General features: G+C 37.3%; 1 protein-coding gene across 2 annotated transcripts in view; it reads right to left on the bottom strand.

The window, feature by feature from the left end:
* Positions 1–3820: 3820 nt before the first annotated feature.
* The window catches only part of LRRC4C (leucine rich repeat containing 4C), a 184439-nt gene continuing 172101 nt past the window's right edge, over positions 3821–16158 (bottom strand). Inside the window, exon 2 of one of the 2 annotated variants that reach the window (XM_023528653.1) lies at positions 3821–5946. In XM_023528653.1, the coding sequence (XP_023384421.1) occupies positions 3982–5904 (1923 nt within the window). In that variant the 5' untranslated portion in view covers positions 5905–5946 and the 3' untranslated portion in view covers positions 3821–3981. The remainder of the gene's footprint in view (positions 5947–16158) is intronic. The other variant, XM_011356841.1, reaches the window with a different exon arrangement.

The following is a 16158-nucleotide window of genomic DNA, read 5'->3' on the forward strand; positions in this document are numbered from 1 at the left end:
GATGTATCTTATTTGGTATCCTGATAGAGCATAGAAAGACAACCATGTCACAGGTGGTTTCTATCTAATTCAGAATTTTTAGGAATTCATATTTTTTCTTATAGAAGAAGAGAAAAAATAAAAGGTAATGACTTTTTAAGGAAACTTTTTAGACTTATTTTATCTAAAGTAACTTTTGTACAGAAAACACATTCTAATAAAATGATGTGTGTATAGTTGGTGGGGGAAAGATGTTTTTGTAACAGATTTGACTCTGTGCTAGTATATTTTCTGAGAAACACACAAATGGCTACCTAGAAAGCTATGACTCCTCACTCAGATATTCACATTAGATCTGTGATATTTAATAATATTGTTATTTTCAACATTCTTATGAAAACTCATAGGCCGAATCACTAACCAAAAAACTGAACATATCACTTAAAAGATTACATTACTTCAGAGCACCATCTTGTATTTTCAAGCACTCATTTGACTCTTCTACTTATCTAAGTATCTTAAATATTATCCTAAAAAGATAAATGATTCAGGTTTTTTTTTTTCCCCCCCAACCATGATCAACATTCACCTTGGATATGTTGTATACACTGGGGCACTCCACTTAGTATTTTTTCATGTTTCAGTGCATCCTATTCCAAAAACGTCTTCTTCCTTTTCTTTCTCCCATGTAAATAAGCATTCCATTGTCATTATCTTCTAGCAGATCTATATTCAGAATTTCATAGTATGCAGGTCTCAAATAATATCCTGATTTTTAACTCTGATTATAAGGCCTAAGAGAAATCATGGACTAGTAACATCATCTTCCTCAAAAAAACATTGATCAATGTTCCAATGTAAATAATCTATTTTAAGCTTTGAAAAAGATTTGATTCCAGAATATTCAGAATATTCTGAGGGGAAATGATTAAGCTATATCAGGGTGTATGTGTGTGAGCTATACTAAATTCTTCTAGTACTTTGCCAATGCAAATATTTGGACATGTTCAAAAGAATTTAGAAGATCGAGGTCATAGCCAAGTATAAAGGGTATAAGAGAAAGACTCCTAAATAGAAAAAAAAGTTAGAAAATCTTTCTAAAGCATCCTTAATGTATCCCCAAAGCCAACTGCATACTTTAGTAGAAAAAATATATATACTAAAATTATCATTAGGTTGCCTTAACATAGTTCACTGTAAATGGCATATTTTTGGTGCATAAATATTTAAGAATACTACCACTTAGCTGCCTTTGGATAGACTAAAAAGAGCGATCAACATTGAATTGTAGTTTGCTACAAGGGTATACTAGATGTCTAACCAGTCACACCACAGTGTGTGATGGTCTCTATACATGAGGGCAGCTACTATACTGAGGGGCCGAAATCCAAGCACATTATGCAGCGTAAATACAGACACTGCTAATCATAAACATTTAGGATGTGTTTTAGCACCCTTTAAACAATACATTCATAGCACTCCACCCTTTAACCCCAATATCTGCAATGAGGACCTTTTATCAAAAGCGTTTCTAAATTTACTGTGAAAGTCAAGTTTTGCTTAACTGACCTTTTATCAATACATACATATATATATATATTTCTAAAATGTATTCATTAGGGCAACTATAATCTCCCATGGCATGGGATTGTATGCTTTAGTTTCTTAACTAACTTTTTTTAGTTCGAGTTCATCTTTGATTCTATTTCTTAGAATTTATCTAACTGTTCAGCCACCCCTCATGGTCAAGGAGAATTGTGTGCTGGGTCTAACTCCAAAAGAATTATAAATTCAAGATGAAGAAGGTTTAAAGTCAGCAGAGATGGGGCGCAGTAAGCACAAACCAAATAGAGAAGGCAGGATTCTTCCCCAACTTCGATTTATACCATTCTTTGTACTCATACATGCTCGATATTCCTTGGTGGGTTTCTTGTTTGTTTGTTTGTTTGTTTGTGATTTGCAGCTTGGGAATATACTAAGTACATTCGATACTGAACAACTTAACGAATGACAGCCAATATGTGTTTTTCTTTTTCTCCAATCTTCAGCGCAGTAAAAGAAAATGTGAATCATGTTCTTAACAAGGAACATGAGGGAGGAAAAAGCCGCTAGAGAATTGGTGATAGAAAAACAGAGGCAAGACTCCTGTGTGATCTCATTCATTTGCCATCCCTTCTTTCCAGTTCTCTGACCTAGTTTGATAGTAATGATCTGTTTTTCAAACCTGGAGATCACAAAACCATGGTGTGAGATCCAGCTTAGAGTTATGTGTGAGTATCTACCAACTCATTCATTAGGAACTGAAGTTTGCTCTAGGTTGGTCAACCCCTGTTTCACCAAAAAGGTGGCAGGTTTCAGGGGCAGTAATAAGAGGCGCATATTTTTACTTTGCTTCTCATAGATTAAAACAGAAGTCATACACATACTATATTAAATATTAGGATAGATCCAAGGTGTCAATAACCAGCAAGACACTTTTTTACTTGGAAGCCTGTGTATATTCTCAGACTTAAAATTTGTTTGAGTTCCTTCAAGTACCTTTAGTGAATTACCACGGTCTTAGCATTGCTGTTCTTGGTATGCATCCAACCATTCACAGCGAGTTCCTTACTCTACTTTAAGCTCTGCAATCTGCATTTGGAAGAAGAGAGTCAACTCTTCCAGAAAGATGAAGAAATCATGAATCAAGGAGATTTCTGTAATAACGATAACCTGATATTTTGGAATTCCAGGGTCAAAATTTGCAATCTTCCACAGAACAGTAAAATTAGAGCTGGTCCCCGAAAATAAATTGATATTTCTTTAATCATGTATCATACGGATCATGAGCAAGGAACCAGGGAGGAGCAGGAACCAGGTCAGTTGTGTACCCACACTAAAATGCATGGTAGGTCTGTAATAATTATTGTTGAATAGAACTGAATTTGCTGACATTCAGCCTCAAAATGATTTTTCAACTTGGATGATTTATAATACCTTCACATTCTGAGTTGATACTAGCCAGTAGAATTTTACAAGGCAGTGAATAAATTGTACTGAAACTTTCCTCCAAGTGGAATTGAATTAATTCACAAAATCATAATATTTTAATCTGAGCAGTCTACAAACGATGACCCAATGAGAGGGAAAAAAGACTACAGCATCCCTGAATATATAGATCCAAAACTCAAGTCAACTAATGAAACAGGACCCAATAGAGTCTGATGCTGTGCTTGAAGAATATAGTAGTATTTTCTTTCTTAAAAAGTAGGAAATCAAATTACCTTCGAGTTTCTCAGATTTGAGCCATACTACAAATGAGTTGTGCCCAGGTACAGAAAAACCAACAATATTTTATTTATAATCTTATTTTTAGCTTTCGAACTACAAATTCTGGTTCTAGAGTTGTTTAAAAGATCATGGGTTTTATAGATGCTCATATGTAAATAATCTGTTGTTTGTTTGTTTGTTTGTTTGTTTCCTTTTTCATTAAATGGTCCTCCTCATAAATACAGAACAGATAATTACATGAAAAATATAAGATCTTGCATTTTTTTCCTCATTCTCTCTTAAAAATCTATTTCTAATATTGCATTCCCCATTGGACTACTTCATAAGGACATGACGGGGAGAAATAAAAGAGGAAAAAAAAGAAAGACAAAATAGACTGGATCTCACCACTAGAATTCACCATAAAAATCTTGAAGTGTAACAGAATTCTTACAAAATTTCCTAGACCAGTTCCTTAGGGAATTGAGATCTCCTATGAAAAATATGGCAATCAGGGTAGGCAGGGACGAGGTGTGGGGAAATAGTAAATAAGTGCAGCAAAAACAGGTTCTGAGGAATACACATAATTTTTTCTGCTTTAGATCACAATAGAATTTTTAATAAATAAATTTCTTTTCTTTTTTGTTTTTTTTTTGTAAAGACACTTTTTTGAAACAGTAGATTTAGCCCAGTCATTTATGTCATTTTTAATAAACTGTCTTTTTGTTTGTTTTCTGTAACTCTGTAAATGTTTTAGATTTGAGTCTCTTGTACATTGTCTTTAGAGTTCATTCGGATCAATAACGGTTCATGCACTGAACTGTGTATTGAATTTATCGTGTTAACTGTTGTTGTGTGGTTGAAGGGAGATTTGTAAGAGTTATAGTGATTGAGGTGCTCATGCTCAATAGCAGGCATGGGCAGGTGGCTTTCCATGGGTGTGTCTCCTGTAATCTCATCATCTACATTAATGATTTCAACAGTCCTCGTTGGAGCATGATGGTTTTGCCTATGGTGCTGCTTCCTCATCTTGTAGAAAATGACCAGCATCACTGCAGCCATAAGTGTGATGGCCACAAAACAGCCAATGATGATTTTGGTAGTTTTCATGACCTCATCGATTCCTGGGATCCCACTGTTTATGTCAGTCACTGGGATGGTGAATGTTTTTTCTGTTGACCTTGTGCTCTGTGGCGTGAGAGAGGTGGTCACATTGGTGGTTTCCCAGTCAATCACTGGAGTGGGACCCACATTGTTATCTGTGGTCCGTGCCTCATCCTGAGAAGGTTCCATAGTCTCTACCGTAACGGTTGAAAAGTAAGTGAAGGGAGTAGTGGTTGCTGCAGTAACATTCAGAGTGGCTGAAGCAGTGGTATTTCCAACAGAATTACTCACCATACATGTGTACATGCCTGTATCTTGCACAGTTACATTCGTGAAATTTAATGTGCCGTCGCTGAGCACAGCTATCCTCACTTTGTATGCCCCATGTGTCATGACTGTTCCATTTGGAGTAATCCAAGACACAGAAGTCAGGGACGTGGAGGCGCGGCATTTCAGCTCAGCCGCCATGCCTTCAGTGACATTGAGGTCTGCAGGAGGCTCCACAATCACAGGAGCATAGCATGTGAAATAATTCTGGTCGAGCTCCCCGATGTACCTTCCTTTCAGATTGGGAGGTGTGTTACACCGGGCACAACAAGCTGTGTTGGAGGGGGCCATGTCTTTTATCCACCAGCTGAGCCACAGTATGTCACAGTTACAGTTCCAAGGGTTGTGATGCAGGTGTATCCGCTCTAGATGATGCAAGGGTGTGAACAGGTCATGAGGCAGTAATGTTAGATTGTTGTGTGCCAGGTTGATCTCCACCAGTGACTGAAGGTTATCAAAGGCATTCCGTTCAATCACTTGAATCTGGGACTGTATCATCCACAGTTTTTGAAGGTGCATCAACCCCTGGAAAGAGCCGGGCCTAATGGCAGACAAATGATTCCCAGAAAGATCCAGCTCATCTAGTTTTATGAGCGGCGTGAGGTTAGGAATTTCCCGGAGGTTGCACATGGCAAGGTTCAAATACCTCAAATTGGACAAACCTTCAAAGGCACCTTCTGAGATGTATGAAAGCCTTTTCAATTCCCCTAAGTCTAGCCGACGCAAAGAAGGGATTCTATTAAAAGCATAAGAAGGGATGCTTTCGATGGGGTTGTTTCGCAACCAGAGCTCCTTCAGTTTAGACAAATATACAAAAGCTCCATTCGGGATGGTAGTAAGACGATTGTCAAAGAGTTCCAGAGTGTTGAGGTTCGCCAGACCATTGAAGGCCCCAATTTCAATTGTTCTAATGTGATTCCTACTCAACTGTAGGATTTCCAGGTGCCTCAAGTGCTTGAAGCTGTTCACTTTGATGATCTGGATTTGGTTCTCATGGAGGTTCAGCAGCCGAGTGTTGGTGGAAATGCCATCTGGAACCTCACGCAGATTTTTCCGAACGCAAATCACCTTGCTGAACTGGTTGCTGCAGGAGCAGACAGAAGGGCAAGTTTGAGCCCGCACCAGACCAGCCACCACAAGAAGTTGAAGAGCCAGCAGCACCACAAGCAGGGGGTCGAATAGGGCCCTGTTAAACCTAGGACCTATCATTATCTGCTGTGGATGTAAGGTCATCTTGTTCAACATTCATAATTTATCTGGTGTCGGTCCTTCTGTAGTTCAAACAGTCTGCAATACAGTAAGAACAACAAAAAAAGGTATTAGATCTCCTCCAATATATCTTTCTGGAACAACATCAGTGGTACAGTGTATCAAGCTAAAGCCATCATTTCTCAGACTGAGAGACAACAAATCGAATGGCCCTCATTGAATGATGTGTCTCATATTTTTAGAAAAATGTTTCTGTACTTCAAATTAGCAGCCATCCACAATCCATATTCCATCAAATGTGCAATCACAGAGAAATGGAAGAATGAGGTGCAGGCCCTTAATATAGTGTTAATTAGCCAAGTGTGACCCCAATGCATGAAGAGATATGAGATATACCCCACCGTTAGATTCAATGTTCAGAACAGATTGAAAGAGTTCAGAAAATAGAATATGGGGGGCTATACCTAACAAATTAAAAGATCTCTTGCAAAATTAGTAATAGCTGACATTTTATTTGGGAGTATTCTATGTGCTTAGGCACCATGGTCTACAGACTCCACAAACAGTCCTATCTAGGAATGGCTACACAATTTGCGGGCCCAATGTAAAATGAAACTGTGGTATGCCTTGTTAATAATTATTAAGAATTTCAAATCAGTAACAACAGACCATTAAGCCAAGTGTGGGCCCTTCTGAGAATGGGACCTTTTGCAACCGCATAGTTTGCAGGCCCTGATTCTTTTTAATCTTTACAGCACTCCTCCAAGGTAGCAACTGTTATACTCTGCATTTTCTAAATAAAGAAATTTATCATAGAAGTAACATGTATGAAGTCATTTGGTTAGTAAGTATAGAAGCAGGGCTCAGATATTCATCTGAATGGTCCAGGAGCGTGGGATCTCAAATACTCCACAAAAAGGTTTCTGTGAGAACAAGGACAATTTTTTTTTTTTTTTTTTTATAATTTATTTCTTGAAAATACCTTTCCTTTGGGGTGACCTCAGCTGTAAACACTGGCAACTTAACTTATGATACCTGTGAAGATACACTGAAATAGTGACATGCACAAATGTATGTAACTGTCTAGAAATTCTCATATACAAAAACTCATTATAATATAGCCAATTGTTACCTACAGGCAGACATATCATAAATTAAATCATTTCCAATGAAACATAATATTTTTTTACAAACAAAGATTTTGGTATAAGAGGATTTATATGTTGTGTCCCTACCCTTACTGATTTTAAGAGAAATAAAATAACTCACTTTCTGCAATTCTCCCAATGCAAAAAAGCATTCCAAAGGAGCCTGTATCGCCCAGTGTATGTCCCACTCCACTAGCTCATCATGGGTTGGGCACCTGTATAACTACTTTTCCTAAATCTCTCATCTCAATACACAGTACCTCTTCTATGAATCTCTTTGAAAGAAAAATAAAGGGAGGATGAAGGGGAGCTGACCACATTCCAATTCAAAAAGCCACTAATTTAGTACTTATCGTGTCACTTTGGAGAAGTTACTTACCCTCTCCAAGGCTCAATCTCCTCAACTGCAAAATGAAATGATAATATTACATGTCCCTCTGTGTTATTGTGAGGTCAAAATTAGTTAATGCAGATAAAGAGTGCAGAATAATGCCTCCCACAATGAACTCAATAAATGTCAGACATTGTTCTATTATTATTATTATTATTATTACTGTTTTTGTTGTTGCCCTTAGCCAGACATTTTACTAAGTACTGGGCATATAAAGTAGAAGAACATAAACATTATCTCTGAGCAAACTGCAATGCAAAAGGTGAAACAGACAGTCAAGCAGATGAAGTGCAATAATGTATGGACATATGCTATATGTTCTTGAGACCAGGCCACATTGGCACAAGGTCACTGATGTCATAGCAACTCAGTCTGTGCTGGTAAACCAGGCGACTTTCAAAGAGAAGGGGTTGCCTGATCTCTGTTTTGTAGTAGAAGTTGGTAAAGAAAAAAAGAAAGAGAAATTCAGGCAGAGGGAGCAGCCTAAGTCAAGAGAAGGACACATGAAAGATGCCAGTCTAAGGGACAGTGAAAAGTCCCCTGTGACAGAAGAGTGGAAAGCCTGGGGAAGAGGATGAGAAAGAACTGGGACGAGATCAGCTCCAGCTGTCAAGAGTTCTGTCAATCTAGGAATCACTGTTTTATCCTGCAGGTGACATGGTTTGTTTTAGAATGGAATACTATTCACCAGCTTTGTTTTTAAGAATGGTAATATTGGACTAATATGGGAGAGAAAAAAGCTTTGGAAGAAACTAGTAGCAAGGAGAAACAATTACGAAGTTCTCCTGTGGTTCCAAGTGAGCCTTGGAGAGCAGTCAATGCCAGAAGTAGGCCCAGTTTTTCCACCACCACTTCTATGCCCACCGTCCCAGAGCTGAGGCAAAAAGGGCTGGCTCTTCTTTAGGACATAATTCTTCTGCTAGTGGTGAGGTTCTCAATGTAAATTAGCATTTGTAAACAACTGCAGTTTCAAAGAGTACACAAGATGGAGTTGAGGCTGTTTTCCAAAAAAAAAAAAAAAAAATGGAGATTCCTTACTCACAAAAGATTTCTGTCATCAACAATCCTTAAACCTATATCCACAAAACCAGGTGAAGTTTAAAGTCATAGATTGTTTTCTGGCTTCGGGGGCTTTTTTTCATCTCCTTCTCTATGGCAGTAAAAAAACTTGACTAATAGATTCTGAGTTCCTATTTCTTGCCCTGGATTTCCCGGCAGACTGATGTGCTTCCTTTCTCAGGGCTATTGTGGCTCGAGGCTGACTTGTCACACCATCCAGTACTAGGATCATTTGTCCTTAGCCTGTGAACTCTGTGAGGACAGAGACCAAGTCTGATGGTCTCTTCTTAGCCTACTGCCTACATAGTAGCTGGCATGCTATAGGAACTAAAAAAAGTGGTTGCTGAAAATGTGTCAAAACAGTGACTATCTAATGACAACTCCTTGCACAGTGTAGTGAGTTGTACAAAAGTATTACGCATGCCCACAAGCATACCTTTCATACTCAAACCAACCAATCTGATGCCCATATCCTAACCGTATCCTTTATTGGGTTCTCATGGCGCTTTTACACTCTGGCACTATCCCTCTGCCCTAGTCCTCCTAGGGCTAGAGACCAGGCAATTAGGGACAAACCTTATGTCCACCAGCCACTGAAATTATTCATACTAGCCAATCCTGAGTCTGTGTACCTGACTTTCCCTCAAAAAAACACAATAAAGACTCTTGCTTACATTTTCCCCTTGGTCCTTCTACCTCCAGACCAACCTGGGTGCTTCTCCATGTGGCCCCTGTGTGGTATGGCATCCCCCCTCCTCCTGGGAACTGTGAGTGAAAAAAATATCTTTTTAATGGCAGCTGTCTCCTGATCTGCTGGCCTCACCATACCTGAATAAAAATAAAATCTGCGCTTTAAAATAACTAATTGCTAAATAGCAGACTCTGCTCATCAATGAATACTTTGATGGCATTATAGGTAATAATGTAGTCTGGTAGGCTTCATACCCTGAGTTAGAGCCTTTGTCGTAAATTTAAACACGAACTTAAAAACCCTCTCAGGTTTCCATTTTAAATAGAATGCTATGTAAATGTCCACGGATCATGACCATCAAAAATTTTCATTTGTGTGACTTTGTGTAGTTTTACATATATTCACTCCCACTGAACACACACTTCTAAAGATAATTGAGAATTTGAAAAAAGAAGAATAGCACATAAAATCTCTGATACATTAACTGATTGACATTTTTAGGATTGGAGTCCCAGGGTCCTGCCTTTCCATTCCTCCTCCTACCTCCTACCCCATGATCCTCAGAATCTCAAGGTCTCAGGCAACGCAGGTTGAAATAACTGGTTGAGAAGGGAAGATAAGTCCTTACTCTTCTATTCGCGATCTTTTTCCTCTTTAAAATATGAAACAGCAGAGACAGCCATGTCCAGTGGCCAAGAGAGAAAGCTCTGCTGTGAGAATTCCTAATTTCATGTGCCTGCTTGAATCTCCATGACCTTGTCACTGAGAAAGTTACTTCACCTCTCTATACTCCAATTTCCTCATCTGTAAAAGGGGAACAGCCCTGTTGTCTACTCAAAAGGCCTATTAGGGCTATCACTTAATATATGTAATGTTACTGGCTCATAATAAGCAATATGTAATAATATAATAAGTAGTTAATATGTATTAAAAATATAATGATGAGCCACTCAATTTCTTCCTTTCATATAAGATAGGAGTTACAATAATATCTGTTATTCAAAGTTGTGGTAAGGATTAACTGGCATGATCAGAAACATACCATCAGTAAAACATATGCAAACATGATACATTGCTATTAAATGTAGAGTATACATGTCTCTCAGTTTTCAATCCCCAGGCTGTTCTATTTTCTACTTCTTGCTTACTTCAAGGTCTTTTTTGCTATTACAATTAATGAGGTTTCCCATAAATCAGTCATAAGTAACGATTTATGAATTATAACTGGTTCAAAGCTGATTTATAACCTACAGCAAATAATGCTTGGTACATGCACTGAATTGAATAAACTACTATCAACAAAAGGTTTTCTACTTTAAATCTAAATTATGTTACTTTACATCAAAAGCCACGTTTCAACATCCCTTTCATAAGATGTTTTTATCACATCAAAAGGAAATCAATTTAAAGGTATGCACTATTACAATGCCATCTGACAGCAATTATTTACAAATGGATTTGTGTGGGTTTTGAATTAAACTATAATACTTTTAGCCTTGTCCCAGAGGATATCTTGACTTTTTCAACAGACCTTTCTGTCCCTACCCATGCTCCAGTGCACTGAGAGATACAGAAGAAACTAAGCATGGGAGAATAGCTAATGGGGATGATTTGTTTAGCACAGCATCATTGCTAACTCAGCATAAATTGTGTGTAGACATTTGAAGTAGTTTGGAAGTGAGGTGGGAGAAAGATAAATCTGAACACAACCACCCACCCCCCTATTCCAAGTGACACATACACTCACACTCATATATAATAGCAACAAACTTCCCTAAACACTGAGAACCAAAAACATTTACCCCACATTCGGCCAGGATACAGAGACCTCCAAACCTGCCTTACCATTGACATCAACATAACTTTCATCTTCCACTCTCTTTATTAGCATCTCTACCCTCTTCTGGGACTCACCTGCCAAAGCAAATGATTTGTTTCATTGTCCTTATAGGCATTTACCCAAAGATCCATTATCTCTGTCATGGAAAGCATTAATGAAAGTCTGTTCTCTAAGATTCTTTGAATCTGTCACCTCATCTTGCTATTTTCACCAATCCTGTACTGCTGTATCATGATTCTCAAGCAATCTTAAACAAGTTCCCACATTGAAAAATCTTCCTAAAAATCAAACTTCCAATTCACAGTAAATTCTGGTCTAATGTTCACAGACACTCCCAAACCTTTGTGAGGTAGTATTCTCACTTATCACAGTGAGCAATAAACTCAGCACTGTCTTATCAACATGTTGTGTTGGTGATATTTATTTTGAGAGTCATCTTTTAACAATACTAAGGTGGGTTATTTATTTAAAATGTGCTTGAACCTCTATATCTCTCCCTTCCACCCCTATCTTTCTCCATATCTGTTGCCTAATTGACATCCTACTCCCTTACTCTTTCTCAAGAAAACCTTGTTCAAGGAAATTCACTCCCATCTTCAAAAAAATCATAAAAATATATCACTTGCTTTGGGAGAGACTGACTCAGCACTGATGGGTGAATAGAATTTAGTTTAAGCTAGGACTAGGCAAACTTTTTCTATAAAGGGACAGATAGTAAATATTCAGTCTTTATAGGCCATATGGTCTCTTTTTGCAACTACTTATCTCTGCCATTATAGCTTGAAAGTGGCTATAGACAAAAGGTAAATGAATGAGTATGGCTGTGTTCCAGGTAAACTATTTATGGACACTGAAATTTGAAATATAAAATTTGAATTTCATAATTTTCACAGGTCTCAAAATACTCTAAAAAATTTTTCGAACTATTCAAAAATTCAAAACGTTCTTAGCTCACAAGGCATATGAAAACAGGTGGCGGGATAAACTTTGGACTCCAGTTTGCTGAACTCTAGTCTAAACCAATGTTGGCTGTACCATTTCTACTGTCAGAGACTGATTAGGTCTGGACATGTGACACAATTTGATCAATGAGATGTGAGAGTTCAGGTAAACTTTTTTCTCCCACAAATGAGAAGAAGAACATGGGGAAGAAGTAGTTCTTTATTCTGTTTCTGGATATCCTTGTGAGTATGAGATGCCTAGAGTTGTGGCGGCTATCTTGCGGCCAGGAGAGGAGGCCGACTGAGGACAAAGCTGAAATGCCAAGGAAGGAAAATGGACAGAGGGAAAGAATTCACATTCCTGATATTGTGATAAGCGGATGAATTAATGAATTCTGAAACTGTCCTTTCTCCGTATTTTTTTATTATATAAAATAATCAATTCCTTACCATATAAAAAAAATTATTTTTCTGGTTACTAACAGTTAAATCTATCCTGATACTTTCACATTCATTTTCTTCTCTCTATCTCTCTCTCTCCTTTTTTCTCCCTCTCCTTGTCTCTTTCTCTTGCTATTTCCCTCTTCCCTTAACTAATAGCAAAACAAAGACAAATAAGACAGTAAAAAAATTCTGATTTCTTATACCATTATAAATCTGAGACCTACCAAAGGAAACAAAGTGATTTGCTTTTAAGAAAGGAAGTGAGGCTTATCCCCATAATACTAAGAAGGCTTTCTGCTGTAATCATTTCTCTGGATATCTCTTTAAATTTTAAAGAATGCTAGAATACACAGGAAAAGGAAAAACAACAAATTAAATAATACCTCTCCAAATCAAATTTATCACACAAATATTTCCTAATTTAGTTCATTTTTTTCTCATTTCAAACCCAATTTTGCAAATCTCTTGTGCTTTCTCCACCCTTTATGCAGAGTACAAGGTTCTGCAGATTATCAGAGAAAATAAAATTTTTGTAAACATGCTTAGGGCTGACCCTCTAGGCAAATGTAATGGAAAGGATAGAACATTTAAATGGCTATAACCCAGGAACTCAATTGTCAAGTCAAAAGGAAGATCTTTGGCTAAATACATTGACTAATGTTTCTAGAAAATTTTGAGATTTTAAGAAATTGAGATTTAGGAAAAAAAAACAGAAAACAAAACAAAACACCTGGGGCTGGATTTTCATTTTTCTTTAGAAGACTTATGTGGCTTATAGTAAAAGAATGCATGTGTTTAATGTTTAGAGGTGGCAATATTATAATATCATTAGATGGTAAAAAAAAATAAGTGAGTCAAAAGAATGATATAGTAAAAAGAAAAGCAGGAAGGGAAAAAAAAAATCTGTGGCCGACATGTTGTATGTTCTGGAACATCTAAAATAAGTATAATAAAGGAGCCAAATTGGCCATAACTTCTAAAACTTCATAATCTTGTGGGAGCTATAATACAAATGTATGAGTACACATACAAATAAAAAGTGTTCATGTATGTATCTATGCACTAATGCGAGTCAATGTATTTAATACCTAAATACCATAAAACCTTGTTGGAAATCAAAATAGACACAGATAATCAGAAAACGTTTTAAGAAGAGGCAGGGTGGTGGTGGAGGAGGGAAACTACTACTGTAAAAGCAGAGGAGTAAGAGCACAAAATAACAAGGAAGCTGACTTAATGGAAACAGAGAGTTGACAACGCAGAATTTAGATCGTTAAGTTGGCCCAATTGAAGAGCACGACATGCCTGCTGACGAGCCTGGATTTGCTTCAATAAAGAGACTTAGGAAGACACTCCACACTCTTACGCAGGAAAGGACATGTTGAGAGCATTGTTTTAGGAAGGTTCTGCCCTTGTGTGTAAAAGAAATTGGAAAGAGAAGATTGATCGATGGAAAAATCAGATGACTTTAATAATCAACGTCTCTTGCATTTCTTTAGAACTGAATGGAACTGATCTTTAATCTGATTATCTGACTATGAATTATATAGGTCATATAATTCAGCCTTAGTTGAAATCTTGCAGGAATATGAAACGCAATGAAGGCAAAATTAGCTACTGTATGTGGTTGCATTAAAAAATATCAGTGTACGCAGAGCAAGCAGGATATCATTTTAGAAACTCTGATGTGCAACTCTTAGAAAAGAGGCATCTGATTGCCCATACTGCTCACATCTACTCTGTAAACTGTGCTCAAAGGACTACTAAACACACACTCAGTGAGGGTTCCCTGACAACATCCTGTACTTTCTAACTTGGAACAATGCTCAAGCATAGAAAGTACCCCCCACACATGCAACACACACACAATCTATATAGCAAAACCTAGAGGGACAAAAACAGATTTAAAATTTAATGAGGAGGGTTGGAGTGTTGGCTTAGTATTACTTAGTATTACTGACTGGTCTTTGGTAAACTGGCCTTACCTTCCTCAAGTAGAAGCGATGATGATAACATTAGCAGATATTTAGATGATTGCATTCACCAAATGGCATAGCATAGACTGAAAGCAAATCTTCAAACCCACCCGCGTGCCTCCCTAAATGCTACTACCACACACCCGGTTGCTCAAAGCAAAAATGTAAAAATATTCCTTGACTTTCTTTTTCTTTATTGACATCCAGCATACCACTATTCTTCTGACTCTACTACTAAAATATAACTGATCCATCAACTTTTGTTCATTGTCCTTTTCTAGACCAAATTATCTTTATTTCCACCTTGGACCACTGAAATACCCTTTTACCAGTTTCTCTGCTTTTGCAATTGCCTTACCACAATTAATTCTTCATCTAGCTTTTAGAATGAAGTTTAAAAATATAAATATGTTCATGTCGTTCTTCAGTTAAAATGCTCCTATTAGTTCTATATTATTTAAGAACAAAATGCAAACTGTTTTGACCTCTAACAAATGATCATCTGACACCTGCCTGCTTCTCTTAACTTTCGTCTTTCTTCACCCTCCTTCTCTCTCAAACCTCAATGGACTTTCTTCATTCCACAAACACTCCAAGAGTCCTGCCTCCACCCACTCTGGACCTTTGTACTAGGTTCCCTCTGCCTGCAACACATGTCTTTTGATTTTTTGCATGGTTAGTTTTCCTTGTCATTCAGGGTTTCCTTTAGGTTTTACTTTCTCAGAAAGCCTTCTTGCTCACCCAGCCTAAGTAGGCACTCTATCACCGTCAATCACATCACCCTATTTAATTTTTATCATAGTACTTATCATTATTTGATATTTTTCATATATTTAGATATTTATTTTCTTAATGCCTGTCTCATTGCAGTGGAATGTTAAGTTCTGTGGAGCAGAGACATGTCTCCCCTATTGAATGGCATTCACCTAGAAAAAAGTACTCATCAAACATTTGTTAAATGCATGAATGAATAATTAATGGGTATGTAAGCAGTAGATAGTTAAAGTAGATAGTACAAATTTATCGAGGACCTAAATGATGTCATATTCACTAATTGATCACCGGCATTTAATAGAGTTCAACTCACACAGTAGGAATTTTGTCAATTTCTGCAACAATGCTTGTCTAGTTTTCAGTTATTTTCATAGAAGTCCTTTCTACAAAGAAAAGTTAGGGAGAAAAGGGCATATAAAGGTCATTTCATTGTTTCCTTGCTCTCTTTAGGTTTTTGGCTTTTGTTTTATATGGAAGTCTTCCTTATTTCTTTCTCTTTATCTATTATTGTCAATAGCAGTCCTGTTTTAAGTTTGGCCAAACAATGCCCTCTGCTGTATATGACTAAAAATAACACAATTGCCTTAAAATTTCCAACACAGATGATGCATGAGTTTTCATAATTTGCTTCTTCACATTGATTGCACCTACATGCGCTTTAGAACTACGAATGCTTGACTCAGCTTTTGGGTCGCTCCATTAGATCAAACTACTTAGAGCAGAGAATAAGAATTCTTACAGGCAGGAAGTCAAAAGTCTTCAAATGTCCTTTAAAATGGAAGAGCCTCTTGATCATCACATTCCTGCTTCTGGAACTCATTGGAACCATTAATTTAAAAATCTGTGGGTGAAAAAGATCTCTTAAGTCTTCTGTCGCAATCCAAAGGAACAAGTTGGAATAGGCAAGGGACTGGTGTAGGTGGTGGCAGCTCCAACTTTATCTTAGCAACAAAAAGTCAAATCTACTTTATGTTAGAAAAGCAGACCCAGAAATATAGCCAACAGCTTAGCAAAGCTAAAAATAAA

Source organism: Pteropus vampyrus, unplaced genomic scaffold (genome assembly GCF_000151845.1).
Source record: "Pteropus vampyrus isolate Shadow unplaced genomic scaffold, Pvam_2.0 Scaffold31, whole genome shotgun sequence".
NCBI lineage: Eukaryota > Metazoa > Chordata > Mammalia > Chiroptera > Pteropodidae > Pteropus > Pteropus vampyrus.